The sequence below is a fragment of the Periophthalmus magnuspinnatus genome, chromosome 9 (assembly GCF_009829125.3).
Source record: "Periophthalmus magnuspinnatus isolate fPerMag1 chromosome 9, fPerMag1.2.pri, whole genome shotgun sequence".
Taxonomy (NCBI): Eukaryota; Metazoa; Chordata; class Actinopteri; order Gobiiformes; family Gobiidae; genus Periophthalmus; species Periophthalmus magnuspinnatus.
This window is the reverse complement of record NC_047134.1, coordinates 19,344,625-19,368,348: the sequence shown is the minus strand read 5'-3', so window position 1 is coordinate 19,368,348 and position 23,724 is coordinate 19,344,625. Positions and strand designations below refer to the sequence as shown.

General features: G+C 37.8%; 1 protein-coding gene across 2 annotated transcripts; it reads left to right on the top strand.

Moving 5' to 3' along the window:
- Positions 1-525: 525 nt before the first annotated feature.
- Positions 526-22,157, top strand: LOC117376655 (max dimerization protein 1-like). 2 transcript variants are annotated; one of them, XM_055224157.1, is made up of 7 exons: positions 526-627; positions 990-1,200; positions 2,055-2,154; positions 10,171-10,200; positions 14,867-14,981; positions 16,046-16,205; positions 18,069-22,157. In XM_055224157.1, the coding sequence occupies exons 2-7, from the start codon at positions 1,134-1,136 to the stop codon at positions 18,263-18,265; spliced, it is 669 nt and encodes a 222-aa protein (XP_055080132.1). In that variant the 5' UTR covers positions 526-627; positions 990-1,133; the 3' UTR covers positions 18,266-22,157. The 2 variants fall into 2 exon arrangements, with proteins under 2 accessions (XP_055080132.1, XP_033829063.1); XM_033973172.2 differs by having other exon boundaries at positions 532-1,200.
- The last annotated feature ends 1,567 nt before the right edge of the window (positions 22,158-23,724 follow it).

Genomic DNA, 23,724 nt, shown 5'->3' with positions numbered 1-23,724 from the left:
CGGACTCCATTTTGGGTCCGTGTTGCATCGATTATTTTTGTATACAATAAATGTGTAACTATGTTATCATTAAAATACTCTGATTAAATGGTGCAACGCTAAACTATATACACTTAAGTCGTTAGTATAAATGTCACATTTACATATCAAGAAGCTTCGATTCAGTGCCTGCTTATTTGACTGCCTCAGTTTGCATCGTTGCCCCAGTATCTTATCTTTCCAGCCCTAAACACTTAATCCGAACGCGGATGGGTAACCCTACCTTTACACACGTATCGATAATTCTTCTATTCATGTCATGTGCGATCGCCCATTTGCAGGCATTCAGTAAATTTTGTTGTTTCGGATTTTGATTGTGTATTTTAAGCGACTTTTCAGACCCCAAATGGTGGACCACGGTCTCCAGTTGCAGTAAAGGCCAACCCCCTCATATGATTGAAATGACGAATAGCCAATAGGAGCTCAAGTAGTTATGTCCAGTATCCAATCAGATGGCCACTGCCAGGAGCTTTGTGGTACAGTAGTTAGCTATCGTTCAGATCAACAAGCCACTATTTGGAAGCAGTTTGATAAACACTCGTTGTTCCTCATTTTTTTCTCGCTCATTTTCCAGCAGTTTTACTCCAGGCAAGTCTTTGTAAATCGAAAAAGACGTCGTTACTATTTTACAAGATTCCGTTTTGATAAACAACTGAGTTAGAGACATTTTCTCGTTAAATTGGCCACAGTTAATCTGAGCTAACCTTGCCTGTCTTCTTTTTTTGGAAACCATTTTCATTTTATGACAAGATATAGTTACATAAAACTGCCATTAAACGATTTTTTTTTTCTCAAGGGTCAAAACAACCTTTGCTAAAAGGAATTTGCGATCAAGCTACCTTCACCTGGCTTAACACAAAATCCCTCTTTTTAAGATCCTTTAAAGACCACTTGAGTCTGTAACGATACCCAGACATTTAACTTTTAAATAGCCCGTTTTTGCATCGCAGAACCCGCTCATCTTGCCTTGAAAGCGAGCCACCTGAGTCAAGGAAGCAAGAGGGAAGCCAGTGCAGGACCAGAAGCAGCTTGTGTGCACAGCCACGGGATCCCCTCCTCGGATTGTTTCATTATAATCAGTGTTATTGTTGAAAATGGCGTCGGTCGGAATGCTGCAGATGTTGATTGAAGCTGCTGAATTCCTTGACCGCAGGGAAAGAGGTAAGTTTATGTACATTTACATTAGGGAGAACAAGAGAGATGCTTTAAGTGTAGAAGAATCATGCAGCCCATAGTGAATGCCAGACCCCTAAATGAAAATCTTTTAATTATCAATTTGTCATTACATTATTATTAGATTAGTCATGTGGAATTTTCTAGATCACCTCATGTCATTGTGGTCTTTCAAAAATGCATCTTGCCTTTCCTTTTGTATTTCAAAACATTTAATTTAAATTGAGATAAGAGAACATTGTGGTTGCCCATATCTTCAATTAATACAAACCCCATCTCTATTAATGTTCATGTTTTGTAAATGCAGCACTGTCTTTCTTACTGTGTCATGACACCTCTAGTTCAAAAGCTTTTATTTGCATAATATTCCTAATTATTGTATTAATTTGGTGTGGATTGCATTAAAAATAGCACTAAAGGGATTTCACAACAGTGCTGCACAATGCACCTCCCACTCAAAATGTGCAAACACATCATGCATGCAGTATAACTGCATGTATGCAGACTAAACTAATAAATATTTTGGGAGGTTTAAGGTATAATGATAATTGACATGTGTTAGATGCAGGAGACATTGTTCTATGGGAGCCCCTCCTTTCCCCTCTGTTGTGGTTCGGTAGCGGGTTTATTTCAGTTCAAGATGACATCATTGTCCAGGCAGAGGGGAGAACTACAGCAAAACGTATAGCAACTGCTGCCCCAGTTAGATTTAAGCATACGGATATTCAATAAGATTATTCTCACCACCTATTTCCTTGTTCCTCCCTGTCCTGTGGTTTTCATATGCACCACTAACTGATAAGCCAACATGTGACCACTGTGTGTTGTTTATCTGTCTGCAGAAGCTGAACATGGCTATGCCTCAATCCCACCCTTCATCAGCAGTCAAGAGAGGGAGAGCTTGAAAAGGAAAAGCAAAAGCAAGAAAAACATAAGTAGCAGGTACATTCTTTTAATGCATGTTTACTTTGAAACAGGCTTTCTTTTGAAGCTGCCTTTTATACTTTGTGCGTCAAATAAGCATCAGGTTGGAGCATTTGCACCAAGACACTATCCACATATAACATTTTCTAATAAGACTGGACTGTATATCAAAAGTAATAAGATAAAATTATTATTTTTTGTCAAATATCACCAAAATCAAAACAAAAGTAATTTAATACAGTATTCAATAAAAAATAGCTGTATTATTGAGACACATTATTTCAAAATGTAATAATAGAAATATTGCACAACCTTGCAACCTTTTTACATAGATGGTAAATTTTGAAACAAAAAATTAATAAATACAAAAATGAATGCATATTAGTAACAAAATACCTAATAATTTCTCACACACCCCAGCTCCCATTAAATCTCTATATAAAATGTGCTGTTTGTTAGTGTGACAGCTGCAAACATCAGTACCATTTAAACTCCCTAAAGGGGAAGTGGGGCCATCAAGATAACTGATCCACACACTACACACTTGCCCAACTACCTCAGTGTGGCAATATCAATTCTTAATTTTAACATTCCCATTAATTTAACCATTCTATTCAAAGATAGAATGGTTTAATTCATGTGCACTAACTAAAATTACAAATCAGCCTCTTGTATCATTGCTGGAGCCCTGGGGCAAGCAGCAGAAGTTGCACTGATGCAATACTTATTAAATTGTGTCACGAAGTGCAAAGTGATGAGACAGTACCAAACTTCAGGATTAACTGGAATGTTTTGTTACCTCTGTGAATCGATTTTGTAGTAGCTAGAATAGCATAGCATCTGGGTAGAAGTATCACTATATGCTGTGGATTATTGTAGAGATCATAAAAATGTAATTTATTAAAAAACTAATAATAATAATTAATGGGAGTGTCTACCAAAATACCATGCCACTGGTTCTCATACAATGTTAAATAGCATAATACAAAAAGAAATCACTATCACAGTTAGTAATGCACAAACTGTCAATTAATGCAGTCCACCTCTCCAGTAGCTGGTTTATGCTTGATAAACTGGTCATGCGTCTTCAAGAGGTGTGAACTGGCTGTGCGCCTGCTCTGGAGATTAGTCAGTGAGGATGTATGGTACTTTTAAGGTGAACCCGCCTAAAAATAGTTTTTATATATAGGTCTGTTACCTTGGCTAACCCTGTGTCCAATACTCACATGTATCCAAATATACTTAGATATCACTTATGGATGTCATATTCATGTCACACTAGCACATACTTAACATTTAGTGATCATGGTTTGGTCCTATAGACTGATAAACTAATAAAGTAGGCTACGTGACTAGTAATTTGAACAATTTAATGAACAATATATTTGAATAAATAATATCAACAATTATGTTTTAATAACATCCTTATCAGAGACTGTAGTAAATAGATGCTCCAATGAATTTATGGTAAAACATCTAGTTTATAGTAACAAAAGAAAAGGGCTCCAAAAATCCAATGCAGATACATTAGGGCATGAGGTAAATTTCATTTGTAGTTTGCATTTGTTTTGCAAATGGTAAATGGTCTTTTCTACAATTAGTAATAAAATATATAGGAACCATATTTGCAGTTGTGTGGGTGGGTTGTGCTGCCAGAAAAATATGATAGTGTGGCTTTATTATAAAGACAAGGGCAAAAACATTAATTTGTTTTAATAAAGCCGGCTCAACAAGTATCGTTCACCATGCCACATCCAGCAGGTTGGTCAGGATGTTGATCTCGCCCACGTTTATTATGCAACGTAAATGGGCCCAAACAATACATATAACAAAGAGACAGGTGTGAGGTTCTCTATTCTCAGTTCATAGTAGTTTATGCAAAAACAATTGAGGGCATGTCTTAAGTCAAGGATAGTGAAGCAGTCAGTCAGTACATGTCCCGTCTAAGAGCTATTACGTCTTGGTTTTTTGTTTTACACTAAATGCCAACACCCACCTTTAGATAAACTTGGACTTTTGTGCTCTTTTGACAAAATACCTAGGATTGAATATTGTTGTATATTGTTTATTTATGTGCTGATAATAATGCAAACAAAAATTATGTCATATCACCATCTGATAGTTTGTCTGCAATTGTTCAATATGAAAGTATGTAATTTGCTTCATATAAAATTTCATTAGTAAAACTCAGTATTACAACACTCACTTCAGTGTAATGAAACAGATCAACAATCGAACAATATTTTGGAGAATGATGCACCATTGGTTGTCTAAAACTGTCATTCCCCCAACTGAGTTTCACCAGCCAATCTTCTGGTTGTGAACATTTGCCAAAAGAATACACCTCTCCCATATAGATCACTTTGAATGCCTTTGAAGTGCTGCCATTTTTTCTTCACCACATTTGACCTATTTGACTTTTTTGCCTGAAGTGACATTGAACAGGTACACACACAGTTTGTCTTTAAAGTTATGTGTGTTTACATAACTGTCAGTGTCCTATACTTGGGGCATAAGTGCAATATGTTTGTTCAATATACCATCCGCAGTGAGATTGACCTTGTTTGATGCACTGTTTGATTGAATGACCACTCCACAACAGTTTACGCTATGTTAGCCTTTTCCTTCTCATTACTATTCAAGAACAGCAGCCACGTTTCCTCATAGTAAGCCATTATGTCCATAGCATCAGAAGGTTAGGGTTCTAGTATTACTTCAGTGTTACTTAATGAAAAATGCATCTCCAGCATTCAATATAATTCGGCTGCACAAAATCAAGGTGAATGTCTTAATTTAGTAACTATGAATGCTTTTAAACAGTTGTCAGGGTTTAAGTCAATATATTTAAAATACATTCATACAATTTTAAAAGTATTGAAAACCATGTATTCTGCTGATTGGAACTTGCAGACCACCATAAGTAGTGGTTGTGCTTAGATTGTGCTACTTTGCAAGATAAAATACAATGGTGTTTTTTTTTTTTATCTTACAACAAAATTAATTTAAAAATATCACAAATAAGAAAATATAGTAAATACTCATAAGAGCATTTACTGTATTTGCTTACAGGTGATGTGTCCTTGGATAAAACCAGAAAGACATTTGGCACGGAATAGCAGCCATATCGCTCAGTTAATTCAGGGCAGCTGTGGCTGCAAAAGTGGCTCACCAGTGTGGAAGTGAAGAATAATCTTTAAGAAACTTGTCAAGCCTTCAAAGTGCAATATAGTTACAAGCTGGTATATTATTATTACACAGTACTTGTAAAATAAATGTTTATATTGGTTGTAAACTCTAGTCTCCTGATCGACCTGCGCTTCTTTTAGCTGTAGACTTCAAATGTAGGGCAGTGGTGGTTCGCCCAGTATGTAGCATGAGGTTGGTGCTTCCCTATATTCTGTGATGCTTTGGGGGAGGGTTAGTCACCATGATGCTAGCACTGATGTGTACGCTGTCAGTAGTGCTATAGTGACGCTCCCCTCCCCTGTGTTGCTTTCCTCCCTCTCTCCCTCCTCACCTCCTCCACCCTTCCTCCTCTTGGCAAAGCTTTGGAGAGAACCAGCAGCCCCTCCATTACACAGATGAAGGGACCTCCCCCCTCTCCTGCATGTATGTGCTCGTGCGGGCAGCGCTCTATAGAAATCACACAGGGATCCTGTCATAGGTGTGGAGCAGGGAAAATGGAGGCCTTCACTGCAGTTTACCTAAATGCATCAAAGCAGCTACATATGGCCCCGATGCGGGCTTAGGACATTGTCATAATGTCAGTGTTTACTTGTGGATTTAGCTGTTAACAAAAACGGTAATGTGAAAAGATCAACGAGCTGTATAGTGAAACATATCTACTGGAGCTCACCTGCTGCAAGGTGCACCTGCTCTGTTGTTGTTTTAAATAACAAGTATGCTGTCAGAGGGTAGCTCATTACTTAATGATATAGTTGAATTACAGCTATCTAGGGTAATGTATGGTTAATATGACTTAGCATTACTTTCAGTTGCACTTTAAATGAATCATTTGCTTCTAAAATATTGCAGTCCACCAGTGTTTTCAATTAACAAAGGCCTTTAGCTTATCAGGTAACAATCTTATTAAAATAATTATACCAGGTTATTATCCAATCGATTCAAGTTCATATTAAGGCCATTGGTAAGAAAACAAACTGGATTGTAGTTCTGATTTTATTAAATGTGTTTCAAGAGAAAATTGGTAACATAGAAATATGGTGTATCACAACTCAATAATAGAAGTTTTTATTTTTGATTGAATGAGAAAAAGAAATGAAATTGATGTTAACATTGTCACCCAAACCTGGCCAGGTAAACTTTCATTATCATTTTAAAATGACTTTCTGCCTCAGCTTTGTTCACTGTTGCGCCTTAGCTCCCCCATCACAGACACCTGCTGCTAACTGAGGGGACTGGCTGCTAAACCTTATGCTACCATTATATTGGAGTAATCTGAAACCATTACTTAAAATCTAAAACAATTTTAGATTATTGGATGGTTTCATTGCCCCCAGGTTAATCTCAGCTTGTCATATATGTTCTTCTTTTTTCTGAATAATTTGATTAATTTTAATTTTTTTTGCAATTTCGATTCAGTTGCAATATATTGTATAGCCCTAATATTTTTTTCTTTATTAATGCTGGCAACTACAAAACAACTACAATTAACGAACAACCATTCAAACAATTCACGATTAAATTCACCTGGCCTTTACATTTAGGATTCCACCCTCATGTTTTAGCAAAGGCTCATTGGCTTAAAGCACCTACAGGCATTTACATTCGTAGTAGAGTTAATAACATTGTTGTTCATTTTTGTTTAAAATCAACAGCCATTTCCTGATGACCCATTTAATCCAATCAGAAGAGAGATCTCCTTAAATAGATGGTGTGTGCTCAAACAATAGTGTAGCAGGTGACCTCTGTCTGACAGCTGTTGCCATATGACTGTCTGTTAGACTAGGGACTATGGTCAGTTGTCAATATTTATTTTTACATGTTTGTTTGAGGAAAACAACTTAATTAATTAAGACTGTAAAATGCAACAGCAGTGTTAGAAATTCATAAGATATTCACATTATTAGTAGAACCGTGGACAAACAATTTCAACAATTAGGGTCAAACAAGCATTGATTAATTTTTTTTTTTCATTTAGTACTTTTATTTAGCATCTGTTCACTCTGGAATCCTATTTTATGTAACTTAGTCTATTCAGAAAAATGCACAAAAGCCAGAAACTAAAATTGTTTAGTTTAGCAGATGATATGATAAATTAAGTAAACAAGCTACAGTACTGGAAAGGCCTACTGCTAACTCTACTTTACTAAAGTATTTAAGACCTCCATGAAGGAAAACTAGTTCAAATTAAACAGCAAACCACTACTCTTATTAAATGTGCATATTAAATGTCAAGCCACGATTAAAATATGTGTGTCTAATGTAAACATATTAGACCCTCCCTGTTTTTAACTAATCATCTGTACTCTGGCACCACAGGGCAGAGGCCGAGTTTCAGCCAGACCAATGGACAGGGCAGTATCCTGAACTAGGATCATTTCACTGTTATGTCACCAGTGTTTGACCCAAACAGGAATGCTCAAGGTTTCCAGCTCCACAGCCCCCCAAGTGGCAGCTAAAATAACAGGACACCCCATGCCACAGACACACACTAACATCTGCATATAACCAATTTGGAGTTACTACTTGTTTTACTTTATCTATAAAAAAAGTAAAATAGAATTTAAAAAATACTCCTTATCTCATATTTCATGGTAGCATTTTTACTTCTTCAAATAATGTTGCCAAATAAAAAGGAGAATAGAAATTAAAAGTAAAAGATTTGTCCTAAAAGGTGCTTCCTCAAAGAAGCAGTGGTGCTTTAAAAATGTATCTGGAATAGTGATAGTCAAATGGTTCGTCCGTTCCAAAAATAGGTTACCAGAAGCTTGATCATAGCTTTTAAAGAACATCTGCCCAGATAATCTTCTATACTTTTGGCTTTTCCTCTCTGGGGTCAGCACACCAAAGCCTCTGACCTTTGCACAGACAATGTTTATCTTGATCAAATAATTTGAATTTGTCCAGGTTTGAGATCGCCACAAATACTAAATTGTGACTCTACATGGTCAACTTTGTCAACAGTGACTATACAGTTATCAAAATGCAAGATGGAATCCGAATATCACACATATGTACTGCACAGATGTTCTTTAACAGTATAACTGTATATCTCCCTAGCACAAGAGATCCACTCAAGTCGTGGTCCAGAGAAGGGACGTGTCCTTTTGCAATGACAGTGACCGAGCTAAGATTAGATTAAGGTCAAAGTGAGGTGGAGGAGGGAGGATCCTCTTCTCTGGCTTTTGCCCTGGCCAGTGCCCACCTGCCCTAATTCACACGCAACTAGTGTCCCAAAACTACACTTGACCCAGTTTCTTACTTTAGTCTTCATCCTGTCCTCTGTGTTATGTCAAGAGATTTGGTTTTGACTGGTCACTGGTCACTGGCACACACCTGTATCTACTTAAATGCTAAGGGTACGCTTTGAAGGAGCTCAAATGCATAAACTTTGGTGGACAATACCTATAATAATTATAATATTCATACAGATGCAATGTTGATGTATTCTTGTCACACTTTCAAGGAATATATGTGCTTAATTCAAAATTAGCTCTATGTAATTTGTCTTGAATTTCTCTTAAAAAACTAATTTCTTGAGTTTTTTCTTTGGACTGATGTTGTCACAATACTAAAATTCAAATTTCGATATGAGTATCGAGTCTATTCCTCTTGATAAGTAATAGATTTAATACTCGTTACTAACACCACAATGAAAATTAAAAAAAAAAAACTCTTCCTTTTACATTTATGGCAACTTTATATGTTAAGCCAATACATGTTGCAACACAAAGCACGAATACAGCAGCTCTTTGCTGTTTAATAATGAGCTGCACTTGTGTATAAAGATTGAAAATATAGTATTTCCAGTGCATAATACATCTAACATGAGCCAAAACCACTGCATTACATAAAAAGACACAAAAACCAGACAATAGAAAAAAACTGACAATAAACCATTGGTGTCTCATGCAACAGAGTCCTGCCCCTGGACCCAAAGCCTGGAACATGGAAACACAACTCAGCTGGAGGGAGACACACCAAGGCTGCCTCAAGTGAACCGTGCCAATGGAAAAGAGCCTATAGTGGTCCATGCCATATACTAGTCTATGTGGTACTGGGTCTGATACATCTCAAGATCATTGTAAAGCTATTCAGGAACTGTTCATTTCTGTCCTGTGAATGTTAGTATTGCCACCTGCTCAAATTTAATTTTAATCTAGTATCTGATAGTATCTGATTTTCAACACATTTAGAGAACACTAATTTGGTCTTGTCTAGGTAATCCAAGACACTAGACTTTGAAATGAAGGAACCAAAGAAACTGTATAAGCTACAGTGGATAATGCCTGGGCTTGAGGGTCTGTGCTGTTTCTAGTTACTGTTACTATGTTTACCCATGGAGCGCCAGGCTTGTAAGATACTCCTGCTCATAAAAAAACACAAGCTTCCTGCGAGGCCGTTGCCGCTTCCTTTATGATTTTTATTAAATTTGTATTCCAGTATTTTCATTTCGTCAGCTCTGCTGCTCACTTACTCCCACGCTGTTTCTTTCTCCCTGCAGTAAGGCCTTAGACTGCAGCATTGGGGAACTCTCATTGTTAATGTATTGTATAGTTCTCTTGGGTTATCGTTAAACATAGGATGCTTGTTTCTAATACTTATATAGAATACAGCATACGTAGGTCATTGAGCACTCAATTCTAAGATGCAGGATAATATAGATTTATCATTGGTCAAGCATGAATCCATGTTGTATTCCACAACACTGTAAACAAATGACATGGGAAGACGTCATTTTACATAAAAAGGCTAAAAGCTGATTTATGAAGTTGATTTTGCATAATATGTCCCCTTTAAATATTATAAATCCTTTAAATTTCTAACATGTGTTTTTGCTTGTCTTCACAGGTCTACGCACAATGAAATGGAAAAAAACAGGTATGTATTGATATGCATATATCTATTGGGGTAAATGGGTGCAAGAAAGCATGACAACGTTTACATGATAGATCAGAGCACAAGCACATTGTAGTGAGACACCGTGTTAAGTATTTTCCATGTGCTGTGAAATGTATTGTAAAACGATAATGACATACACAAGTGATTACAAATTGTTCATATCACTTTTGCATAACCAAGACCAACGTCAAAACTCTTGTCTGTCATTCGAGTCGGAGGAACCAGAATTATCTAAAGGAATAAATCCAAGTTGGCACAGGAAAACCAATCAGGTGCCAAAACGGCTTCAAAACACCAATTCAGGCAGGTCACTGTGAAGTAATACTATTGATGCACTTAGCTGTAGTGTAAACAAGCATACACAATCTGTAATGTGTCAAACTTATGGCGCCTACTGTCAGATAGTTTTAACAACACTGAGAGAAGTAGCAGTTGGCTGGAAGATTAATAAAGCATAAACACCAAAACAAGAATCATATTTTGGAGGTTGCTGTGGGGAGCTGTGAGAAGTGTCCTTTTGAACTTGACAACATTGACCTTAGATCTTAGAACCTATTATATGCCAAACTGACTTATAAAACAACTATTAATCATATTAGCATTTTCTTTTGTTTCAGCAATCGGTCAGATGTATTCAGTCCATCTTGCCTCTCCACAACTCAGTACACTGTATATTTCACCATGTTTTTGCAGATGGCTACCATTTAGTTTCCTTATAAAATTCATATAAACATTGCAGAAGATTGAGATAATGATTTGGACTTGTATATTTTTCAGTCTCCATTACCTTTATTGTTCCACTGCCCCAAGCCAACATTAAATTCATACTTGTCTTTGTTCGCTACCATCACCCTCTCAAAGTCACCACCCTGTGCTAGCTGATCCAAACCAGCCCGGTCTGAATAATACATGGCACCCGGGGATCCAGCTCTGTGCATATCACACCTCTTTAGAAAGCCTCAGACTCGTCTCAAGTCAAAATTAGAAGCAGAACTTGCCGTACTACTACTCGAGAAGCATCAACTACTTTTCCTGCCAGTTTTTCTACCACCGCTAAGTCTGATGGCACGTAGTAAATTACTCAGAGGAGACCCAAAGTATTCACACCAAAGCCAGTGTAACAGCACCCCTCCCCCTCCTCCCTCTTCTGCAATATTAGCTTGGCTAATACAAGAGAAGCAGCTTAGAGCGATCATAGTTGCACCAAGGACTGTTCAACATATCAAAAATAAAGATATCTTCTGCATGAATTATTCGCTTTGAAGACTACCATAACTAGTTTTTCTACTCGAAGCTATAGACCAGTTCTGTCTTTATGCAAAATAGCAGCGATCAAAGGCGAATTCAACCACCGGAAAAGATGATCAGTGTTTAATAAGAAATATTCACCAGTAACTCCAGAACTGAGTCATTATCATCAGCATCACTTAAGTCCCTGCATTTTAAAGACTATTATCCAGCGTGTGCCCCAGCTAAGGCTCGACTACAGGAAAAATCTCATAAATGAATGACGTCACAAACAATAAATCATACGACAATCTTCACTACACTGTTTATCTTTAGCAGATCTAATCATTATTCACTAATTTGGGTGCATGTTTGTTTAACGAGACTCCCTGCCTCACCTTCACTATGTTCCTGCTAGCTTTGGGCCGTCGTTGTTGCTAGCTATACACTGCAGCTACTCTCAGGGTTCAAAAGTCAAGTCCCGAGGCACGCAAGAGGCTGACTGACTGCTGCTCTGTCAAAGGTTGGCTCTGCTGACCTAGTTGGAGTTTTTAGTAGGTGAGAGGCCAGAGATGAGCCACTGGAGGTTACACACAAGTTGCAAATGTTTATATGACATTTCTTGTGACAAGAACGTAGAATCTGTAAAATGTGAGGAAGTTGTTTGAACAGGCAGGAGATAGTACACTCACCTATTGACACACTGCACTGGACCTGAATAACCTGTTGTAGAAGTAGTTGTAGCGGTTTGGTACTGAGATATGTTTACTATTGTTTTCTCACTTAAAAGTAGTCAAAACTTCCATCAAAATTTTTAAGACACTGTGTTCTTTTCTGGTGGAGGGTTCACCACCTACTTGTCTCCATTTGATTACTTTGCCAGGAATGTTTCACATTGTGCATTTGATGTATTTAGCTCCATGGACACAAGCAGGTGATGCCACAAGGCCAAGTCACAGGTCACATCTCTGGAGAGGCGAGTCAGTTCATAGTAAGAATACATGTTTTTCATGGTATTTTTGAGCGGTCTGATCATGTGACCTGCTTTCTTCATCATCAGTGTGTAACAAACAGCGGCTTGCCCCAATGATCCTTATTATGTCAGAAGAGGCCAGGGCATTTCCATGTTATGTAATGACAATCTGCCTGCCCTTTGGACTGTCAGCTGAGAAGCAGGCTCTGCTTCTCAGCTGTATAGCACTGCTTTGAATGTGCGCGTGGGATATTCATTTGCATGGTGTGTTTGTCTGTGAAAAGGAAAACTTGTGCATTAGGGAACCACTATATATCGTACATCTACAGTTTGTTCCGGGGTTGTTTGCCCTTGTTTATTACTGGTCTAGTTGATGCATGTTTGCGTCTAGGTTGAGTGTAAATATTTAGTGTAGACTGGTTCTGATTTAGTGAACATTTAGACCTGGTTTTGTCCTGGTTTTGTCCTGATTTCTACTGACCTAGGTCAATATTATACTGGTATTGTAGTGGTTTAATTTTCTGGGTATGTTTTGATCCTAGCTTTGCCTTTAACCTGTCCTTAACCTTAGTCATGGTACTGTTTATGTTGCTTTGCATTTAAGGGGTTCTATTTAGGACTGGACAATCAACAAAACATACTGTCTCTAAACATTTTTATCCCAATAACAATTATTAGAAGATATTTTACCTATTCAGCAGAAATGTGCTAAAATATGTCTTTATGAGTTGAGGTTGTTGTATCAGACAAATGTGGAGAGACTGTACACACACACACACACACACACACACACACACACATACATACATTTCTGCACACAAAAGTGCAGAAATATCACTTTATACCCTTATTTGAAACATTTGAGCACAAGCTTGTTCTATTTTTATTTTTAATATGTTCTTTATTGCAGCATTTTGTATTCTAGATGATGACTAATATTCATAATCTGCAGTATCACAATACAGTAGTACAATACTACCTAGTGCTATTCATATTACTGATTATTAGATATATTGCCCACCTCTAGTTCACTTATGATTTAGTCCTGATTTAAGACCTGTTTAAAACTAGGCTGATATTTGGCTGTGTCTGAACGGGATGAGCACAAGCAAATGAATGTATCCACACATTTGAATGCAGCCTTTCCGGCTTCAGTACCTGCACTCGCACAGAGCACAGTGAAGCCCACAGCTGCCTGCCCCAAAACCATTTTAACCAGTGACGCGGCACCCACGCCCACTCTCCCTGGGCTCAGACACGTACGCACCAAGCTGCCCGGAGGTGTGTTGTATAACAGCAGGTCAAGTGCTCACAGACGCCCACCTCAAATCCAAACAGCTGCCAAAGCTACCAGCGCCACACAAGTACAGCAGGAGGAAGGGCAGGGGGGACAGAGAGAGAGGAACTTATTAACTTATTAAATATCAAACTAAATCAAAATCGGAATAAGTTTTATTGGCATTGTCAGTGAACAAAGTTCACAAATTAGGTTTGGTGTTATGGTGCAGCATTAAACATATAATAATAATATAAACTATGATAAAATAACAAATAAGGGAATGCATTAAACTAAGGTAAAAATCAGTCAGTGCAAGTAGATTAATTACAGTGGTCTAAAGTATCAGTAACTGGTGTTATAAATTGACAACTTAAGAGTTGTTAAAGTGCTGTGTGTTGTGGCATGACTGCTAACAGAAACATGCTTATAGTTACAAATATTTCATTAATTAGTAGCATAGTTTTAGGTAATACTAACAGTCATAAACTTAATAGGACCTGTTGTTTCCAGTATCTGTTTTTATCTGCATTATATAGTTTTTAGTGGAGGGTCTATAAGCTTATTTTCTTCATGTTGGTGTTTTTGGCAATATAAATGCATGTAATGAATGTACAAAAAACACGTTTATACCATACTGTGGAACATTCCGGGCCAAACAATAACATTATCAACAGACAAGCAGGTCACAGACCCACCAACAGAAAACTTGCACAGTGAACGTTTAAGTTCTTGCTTAGCGCTGTTGCAGTATGTTTCTAGTCTGATTTAAGTCTGATTTAATCATTTTGTTTGTGGAAAAGAATCTCGATTAACAAATTTGCAGTCCCCGCAATGATAGCCACCATGTTACGTATATTGGCACTGCACACTCTCCCAGCCTAATTGAACTCAACTTATCTTTATTTAAATAAGATAACAAAGGTCACCTGAGGCCTCCATGCAGCCGCTACTGAAGCAGACAGAGTCACTGTGTAAGCAATGCCCATTTAATCTTTATAAATATTTATTTTATTATGAGTAAATTAAACAAAAAATCGAGAAAATTAAAGCAATTTTCTGGGTTGACAAAGTAAATTAAAATTTATCAGAAGAGATCCCTCAGTAACACAAGCCAGGCATGAAGCGTAAGAAATTAAGTATATTCCTCTTTTTTGTTTTCCCCACAGACGAGCACATCTACGGCTGTGTTTAGAGAGATTGAAATCCCTCGTTCCATTGGGACCAGACGCGAGCCGGCACACCACGCTGAGCCTGCTCATGAAGGCCAAAGACCACATCAAGGTGATGAGCGCACTTAGACACGCTATCGCAATCAGAGCATCCAAATCAGGAGGTGTGGGCGAGGAAGGGGCTAGTGTTATCTGTCTGTCTGGCCTGGCTCAGTAACGGTTAGGGCAGTTAAGGTTACATCTGTATAAAGAGCTAAGAATCTATACAAGGTGCCTTCCTTATCATTAATTTACACTGCTAGAATGTTCAGGAATAAAACACAATTAAATCACATTATATTGAGTTGTTTGCTGTTAAATGCTACACCTTAGGCATTATTCATTCACTCCATACTCAGTGGTGATAACCTGCCACCACAGCTGTCTTAGAGAAGACTGATGGAATCCATGGCCCACCACTGATCACCACCAATCACACATGCACACACACACCCCCACACACACACACACACACACACACACACACACACACATGGTGGGTGATGTTTCTTGCCCAGGGACACAAAGACAGCATGTACTAGTCAGAGTGTGAGTCAAACAACTGACTTTTGGGTTGGTGGACGAGTGCTCTAACCACTTCAGCCACAAAGGAAAAAAAGTATCTTGACCTTTTCCCTGTAAAGCGAATGCACTGTGATTTGGCATATTTTTACATTTGTGAAACAGTTCATGTGCTGTCCGTAATGGTCACAGTGGAGATAGTTACACTGTCAGTCAAAAGTTTGGTTTCTTCTTTATTTTCATGATAAAATAAATAGATTTTAAATAGCAATGGATGGCTACTTTGAGGATTTGATAAAAAGTGCAAGTTGAGTTATTTAGCCTTTTTTTGCTACATAAGTCCATACATCTTGCATCACATATTTGATATAGGTATCTAAAATGTAGAAAGAAGTAAACTTAAAAAAAATACTCTGATTGAATGAGGAATGTCCAAACTTTTGACTGGTAGTGTCTGTGCCAGTGACCGCCGTATAGTGTGAGACTTTATATAGCCAGTGCGTTCAGATTTTGTTGTAGTAGCCTTCATTGTAGAATTGTATTGAAGTTAGAATGTGTAATCCCCTTTCACCCTTGACAGTAAGTGATACGTATGGACTTTATGTGTGTGTGCAGAGACTGGAGGAGAGTGATCGGCGAGCACAGCACACTTTAGAACAGCTCCAGCGAGAGCAGCGACACCTTAGGAGACGCCTGGAGCAGTTGGGGGTGGAACGCACCCGCATGGACAGCACCGGCTCCACACCGGCCTCTGACAAGTCCGACTCCGACCAGGGTGAGACGCACACACAAGCAATATATACACACAAACACACACAGCAATACATGCACCATCACATACACGAGCACACAAACACACTGGCAGAATCAGTATATAGAGAAAAGACATGCTAAGCCCCAATAAGGAGGTTGCTAAACTTGCTAAGCTAAATCTGACATAAAGGTAAAAAGTACAATATTTCTCATATATATATATATATTTTTTTTTTTTCTCAGCTGCAACTTGACCGATGAATATTTAAATATTTACCACAAAAAAAAACTATCCCACTAAACAAAGTAATTTCAAAAATATGAAGGCCTGTCTCATGCACTTGTATAAATCTGTGTCATTTCATGTAAAAATGTAACTAACTTCTTTTGCAACAATGTCTAACTGTATATGTCAGTGATCTGTTAAAAAGACTACAGTTTGGTCTAAAAATAAAAAGAAGGAAAGGCAGGTTCTGGATGAAAACTCCCAGAAACAATAATTTAGACTCACACTTAAAGCTAAAAATGTATTTAATAAATTTGGTACATAATGATTCAAATCAATTTATTGCTTCACTTATATTTTTACATAGCACAGGTCTAAAGAGACTTAAGAATCACTTCATTATTGATTAATATTTTTGCACTTAGACCTTTTGTTCCCTTGGAAACCCCTTGTGGTCCAGACTCATGGAGAAACTGTTGCTCAAAAACAGCCTTTTGTTCATTTATGAAGCTGTCACCTTACATAACTGTCACTATGGAAACAAAGACTGACTTTTCCGTTAACTACAGTTACCCAACATTTCACATTTGCCAGATTTTTTTTTTTTTGTTGAAATGAAATGTCCCAAAATTCTTATACAGTTGAGTGTTGACTAAACATTGAAATAGATGCATTGGCGCTGTTACATCCCACACAGAACCCCTTTTAGCTCGGAGGTGTTGAAAGGGTGCTTGTGGGACTATCATTGTAGGATATATATGAGTCAAAGTAGGTTCAGATTTTGACTCATTCTTTATCTTAACAAGTCCTTGTGGAGCTATCGGGTTATAGTAAATGACTGAGGTGGTAAATTCAACTACTGTACATTCGGTTGTTTTTATCAGACACATGAGTGGAACCTCTTCTTTTCTACTGTACTCTACTGTACTCATCGCTGTTCTTGTTTACTCTGCTCTACTTTACTTTTTTGTCTTCACTCTATTCTACTGGATTTTATTTCATCATGACACTAAAATCTTGATTCTCATTATCAATTTTGTATGTAATAAAACATTCATTACTGACCATAGAACATATTAACAGTATTTCTTTTTTTTTTTTTTTTACCATGTGGTCATATACTAGTTTTGATTCTGATACTTTGCAGCTGATGTCATCTACAGGTTGGAGAAGGTTAAGCTAACTGGAGGCACTGCTCTGTCAGAAGCTCTTTTACTGTAGCTAGACTTTAATCTTAGCTTTGTAACACAATCTGGCCATAATCAACTATCTTAACTGGAACTACAATTGGTGAGCTGGTTTTGTACTGTTAAACAAGTCCCTCTGACATAAGATTACAGTCGCAAGCTAGCTAGCATTAGCCAGCAGTTTTTCAGTTGGACACTCTCACCTTTTTGTTGAAAATAAAACACATTGGGACCATGAATGCCTGTATTGATCACAGATTCCTGTAAATATCTTGTTTAGATCCATTTTATGTTTTTTGTGAGTTTTCAGACAATCTAAAAACATATCTGGCTGTGTTTGCTAATGTGTGCATTATGTCACCATGGTATTTTCTTTTTGTTTTTTCATCATTAGTGATAGATTTGGTAGCGATTATTATCTGGGAATTTCTTTTTAAAAATGTCTAACCCCTGTCTCTTATTCCCCGCACAGAGGATCTGGATGTGGACGTGGAGGGCACAGACTTCCTGCTGGGTGACCTGGAATGGAGCACCTCTAGTGTGAGTGACTCAGGGGACGAGAGGGGCAGCCTCCGGAGCAGCTGCAGTGATGAGGGCTACTCCAGCGCTAGTCTGCCCCATCTGCAGAACGCTCCTGACAGGCTCAAGCCGCTCCTGCTCACCTCCTAATCCCAAACCAAGCACCCAAACAGCACCCTCCAGGATTGACCAAGCGTACAAGTTGTCACACTCAAACTTCCATCCAGATTTTAAGACACCTGCAATGTTAAGTTTGTAAGGTGTTGCCCGCTCTGCTACAAACCAATCAAAACGAGTGGGATTTCAAAGACACTCCATTGGTCATTTCTCCGCCTCTCTCCCATTTTGTCCGTCCTCTGAAAATACAATACACCTTTCAGCCAGAGAATGTTACCACACAATGTCCCACTGCCTCTTTTTGTACGCCTCAAGAGCCATGGGAAGATCCGCCATGGTCTTAAACACGCACACACGCACTCTCACGAAAAACCATCTCCGAGACAGTTTTCCCAAAGTTCAATCACACATCTGTGCATGGGACTTTTGCACTTTTGTAAAACGTCATCTTTTACTACACTGTCTCTTTAAAAAAAACTTGCCGCCCTAAATGTTATCAAACTTAAGGCGCCATTTTGTGAGTCTCGTGTGGACAATAAGCTAGACTGTTGACAGCAATACGTCCCCTTAGTACAAAGCCTGGTGAGTCGGGCGCCCAACTAACTACCCTCCCTCTGTGTAAATGTCCACACATGCTATTCAAAAGCAAAAAACAGAAAAAGTTTTAAAAATATTCGTGCAGCATGAGATTGTGAAGGGGCTAGGGGGGATTTGGGGTAGATTTTATTTTATTTCCTCTCTCTGAAGACTGTGGCGCTTATCTGAAAACCAGTGTATGTCCTTGCTCACCTCTTGAACTTCAGCGGCGACAAGGGTACAACAAATGGTCGCCCCGGAATACTTGTTTGTATTTATGGGCAGGTACTTCGCTGTCCTCTAAATGAGCTAATTTCTAGTTAACTGACAGAGAACAGCCAATAGACACATTCCACTAAATCTTGGGTGCTACAAGTGCAACGGCATGGTTCAATTTAGTATGGCTTAGTTTTCCTGCTAGTTCAATTTAAATTTGTGACATTCAACCAACGATGTAGCCAGTTTATGTAGCTAAAATTAGCACACATGTCACAAACTCAGTAAGTCTATTGGGTGGCAGTGATATAAATGCCTAAAATATGAGATTTCTGAAAGGAGGAGACCAAAACAATTAAATAAATATATATATTATTCAACTACTTCTGGTCAGTTTTAAATACTATAGACTTAAATTATTTTGCAGACCTCTTATGTGCCAGTATATATGTTACATTCATATATAGCTTACTTTTCTAAACTATGCCAGTCTATTGAACCATCTCGTAACACTTATTGTGCTTATTTTAAAGGAGAAGGCAGGTGCATTATTACTACTGTTGGATGTACTTCCTGCCTGAAACGGGTTGTTGAAAGGCGGGACAAAGAACTAACCAGGCTTTATAGAGCAAACCTGCACAGGACGTCATGAAATATATCCTCCTTTGTGCGTTTGCATTTCAAAAGCCACTACCGATGTCATATTCTATCTATCCATGACTTGCCTTCATTATAGCTATTTATTGTTTTATCAAAAGAGAAACTTTTAATGTAAATAGTTGAAAGAAAGAGAGATCTCTATGTCTATCAACAAATGTATTTATTAGCAACACTAAATATATAGAAGATATCTATTTAATTAGTCATAGCTTATGTTCTTGTGCGGTTGTTGAGAGGTTTTTCTAAATGTACTTTTTATGTTTGCACAGCCTAGTCGAATATTTAGACTGTCTACAATTGTGCCTCCTGGCTTTGCTGTATGTTCACGATTCAACATGGTGCTCCTATTTACAAAAAATGAATGGTTTTCTTTGTGGTTGATTGATTTTATTTTCAAACGTATCCTGTCTCTAATCAAATAGAGCCAAAAAAAATTACATAAGTTAGAAAATGTGAATTAAAAAATATAAAAGAGGAAGAGACAAGCTAGTGACGCAAATTGGGAAGGTGATTCAAAATGGCTGAATGTTAATTTGAATATCCCAACAACCTTACATTTCCAACATTAGCGAGTCTCTGTTAGCGCATGAAGATGATACACCAAAAAAAGATAAAAATATATATTATATCAAAATCTTTATAAATAGGATTGTTTAGTTGTTTAGGGTGAATACGCTGCTTTTTTTGTTGAAAATGTGTAGCCACGCTAGTTCAGAACACTACAGGTGAAATGTATTGACGCAGGTGGGCAGGTGTCTTCAAAAATATCATTTTTCTAGCCCATACTTGTTTCGTCACTGTCCTCAGAGAGATAAATTCAGGGGTAAAAATATGAAAAAAAAGTTGCTTAGGTGGGGAAAATGGAAACAAGAATATATTGTGAATTTTTGTTTTTCTAAGCAAAAAAGTCCACTCTAACACGTCATGTGAAAGCGTTAAGTACTGTGCGTGGGGTTTTAGTTTGTCCATCTACAGTCTGTCTTCCGCCTGTGAATGAAAGGGTTGAATGCATGCGTGGTTGTTCCTCCCACTCACGCTGCCCGGACTCCAACAGCGCAGGCACCAAATAGGGACATAAACAGACCAATTTTCACCAAGCAACGTGGTACAGTTAAGTTTTAGATGAGCACTTATGTGTATGTAAACATATAGGGGTAGTGACATAGCGTTATGATTAAGTGCATAAGACAGGCTAGACTACTAATCTCACAAAAACATAGTTAGCATAATTATATTTAAAATTTTAAAATCTTTACAAATGAGCAGTCGAAACTCTCAGGTATGAAAACAAACTAAACCTTGGCCTGAAAAAATGATTTGTTAAAATAAATGGCAGCATCTTTGTTTTACTGAAAGTTTAAACTACCAGAAAAATATGTTGGGTATAAAATGTCCCTTCATTTTACATGGAATTTTCAGTGTTGGTGGCATAGTTAGAGGTATTTCATTTTATAAGTCACCAGTACATATATTTGTGTACTTTTTTTCAACTTTAAATACCATCAATAATATATGTAATTTAAATACCATCAGAGAGACTCCAACCAGCCTAAAAATGTCCTGTCTTTTTCTTCTACCAACACATTTGTATTTATTTCTTATTGCTTTATTCTTGTTGTAAATTTCACCTTATGTTCATATTTTACAGACAAACATTCAAAACTGAACTGTACCATATTGCTCACTGTTAAGACCCACTGCTGACTTTGGTGCTGTTAACATCTGTCTCTTTGAAGCAGGTGTGGAAACCTCGAATAACGAACAAGATTAATACACAGGCACTGGCAGACCCGCTTTTTTAGCATCAGGGCATCTTGCGTTTCAAAATCTTTATTCATTTTCATAGCATAGCATTATAACACAAAGTTGCTATTTATACCTTAAGACACAATTTAAAAACACATTTTTTAAAAACTAATTTTGAGGAAAGTACATATTTTATTCACCAAAATTGTGCTTATCTTTTTCAAAATCTTTATTTATTCCCCATAAGAAGAACAATATAAGCATTTCAAGCATTTAGTTATTTTAAAAGTACTTATATTTATCTTGCTACTATCAGTATACACTGGCAACATTTGATGAATTATTATTGTTCTTGGAAATCAAAAATACATATTCAGTGTCCAAACTTTTTTTTTTTTTTTTTAAACTTGCACTTGTATGAACATTCATTTCCATCTTGTCTCAGGCGTGATGCATTACACAACTTCATATAACTACTACAACTACTACATACACACAGCATTGTCCATCATCGCCTCCAATGATCCGAATGTCTGAATGTTGAACAATAACTTAAAGGTGGACGTTTTGTGCACTTATTTTTTAAGAATTGGGAGAATTTGAACAGGTAAAAATGCCATGGGGTGAAAGAAAAACCCCATTGGAAACAAATTGTTGAATGCAAGTAAGAATGCAATTTATATACTTGCCAGTCATATTACAGAAATAAACATTTGAAACCCTTGTTTACCAGCCTATAGCCCTGTGTCATTTGTGCGCTGTCGAGTTTGCATTCTAATTACATTTGCAAAGAACAAATGATGGTTTTAAGCTTGAAATTCAACCCACTGGTTTCCAATACAAAAGAGCTATATTTAATAAAGCTCCAGGAGAGACAGTAATAGGCTGCTTTCTACACATCAAATAAAGGAAAGCCACAGCGGGGGCTCAGTCCTGGCTAGTATTTTACAGACTAATCCTGGTTTTATATGATCAAATGGCCATCTGACTACAGCTCCATAACCAGCACACTGGCAGATAGCAAAGGGGGATGGGTGTCTTGAAAGCATCCTGCATCCTTCTGGAGCTGAAGGGGGAAGGGAGAGTGCCAGCATGAAGGATCCAAGACTATGTCAGTTTAACAGGTTGATCAGGGCAACCATCTTGTCCATCAACATGTTTAGACATCTAATAACACCAAGGTTAAGGTACACGATGTATCGTCCAGGAGTAACTTGTAAGGAGCATGCTCTACCCCACCATAACTTGAGCTATAGATGGAGTATAGTACGGAACATACAATGTTACATGTGTGTAATACATGTTCTAATCATGTGTGTGTGTGTGTGTTCTAATCATACCAAATGATTAGAACATGAGGAAAAAGGAACATGAGAAACTAGAGAAATACCAGAGGCCCAAAGAAGAGCTGAAGAAGGTCTGGAAAGTGAAGGCATCAGTGGTGAACTCATTATCAGTATAAAAGACACCTGTCCATAACCTCAAACTGTCAGACTCCTAACTCCACTATGGCCAAGGCCAAAGAGCTGTCAAAGGACACCAGAAACAAAATTGTGGACCTTCACCAAGCTGGGAAGACTGAATTTGTGATAGGTAAGCAGCAACTGTGGAAGCAAGTATTAGAAAATGGAAGACATACAAGATCGTGATAATCTATCTCAATCTGGGGCTCCATGCAAGATCTCACCACATGGGGTCAAAATGACCACAAGAACGGTGAGAAAAAAGAAAAAGAACCACACGGATGGACCTAGTGAATGACCTGCAGAGAGCTGGGACCAAAGTAACAAAGGCTACCATCAGTAACACACTACACCGCCAGGGAGTCCTGCAGTGCCAGACGTGTCCCCCTGTTTACGCCAGGACATGTCCAGGCAATTCTGAAGTTTGCTCGAGAAGCATTTGGGTGATCCAGAAGAGGATTGGGAGAATGTCATATGGTCAGATGAAACCAAAACTGAATTTTTTGGTAAAAACTCAACTTGTCATGTTTGGAGGAGAAAGAATGTTGAGTTGCATCCAAAGAACACCATACCTACTGTGAAACATGGGGGTGACAGCCTCAAAACATCACTGCTCTAGAGGAGATCTGCAGGAGGAATGGGCCAAACTACCAGCAACACTGTGTGAAAACCTTGTGGAGACTTACAGAAAACCTTTGACCTCTGTCATTGCCAACAAAGGGTATATAACAAAGTACTGAGATGAACTTTTGTTATTGACCAAATACTTATTTTCCATCATAGTTTGTAAATAAATTCTTTAAAAATCAGACAATGTGATTTTCTGGATTT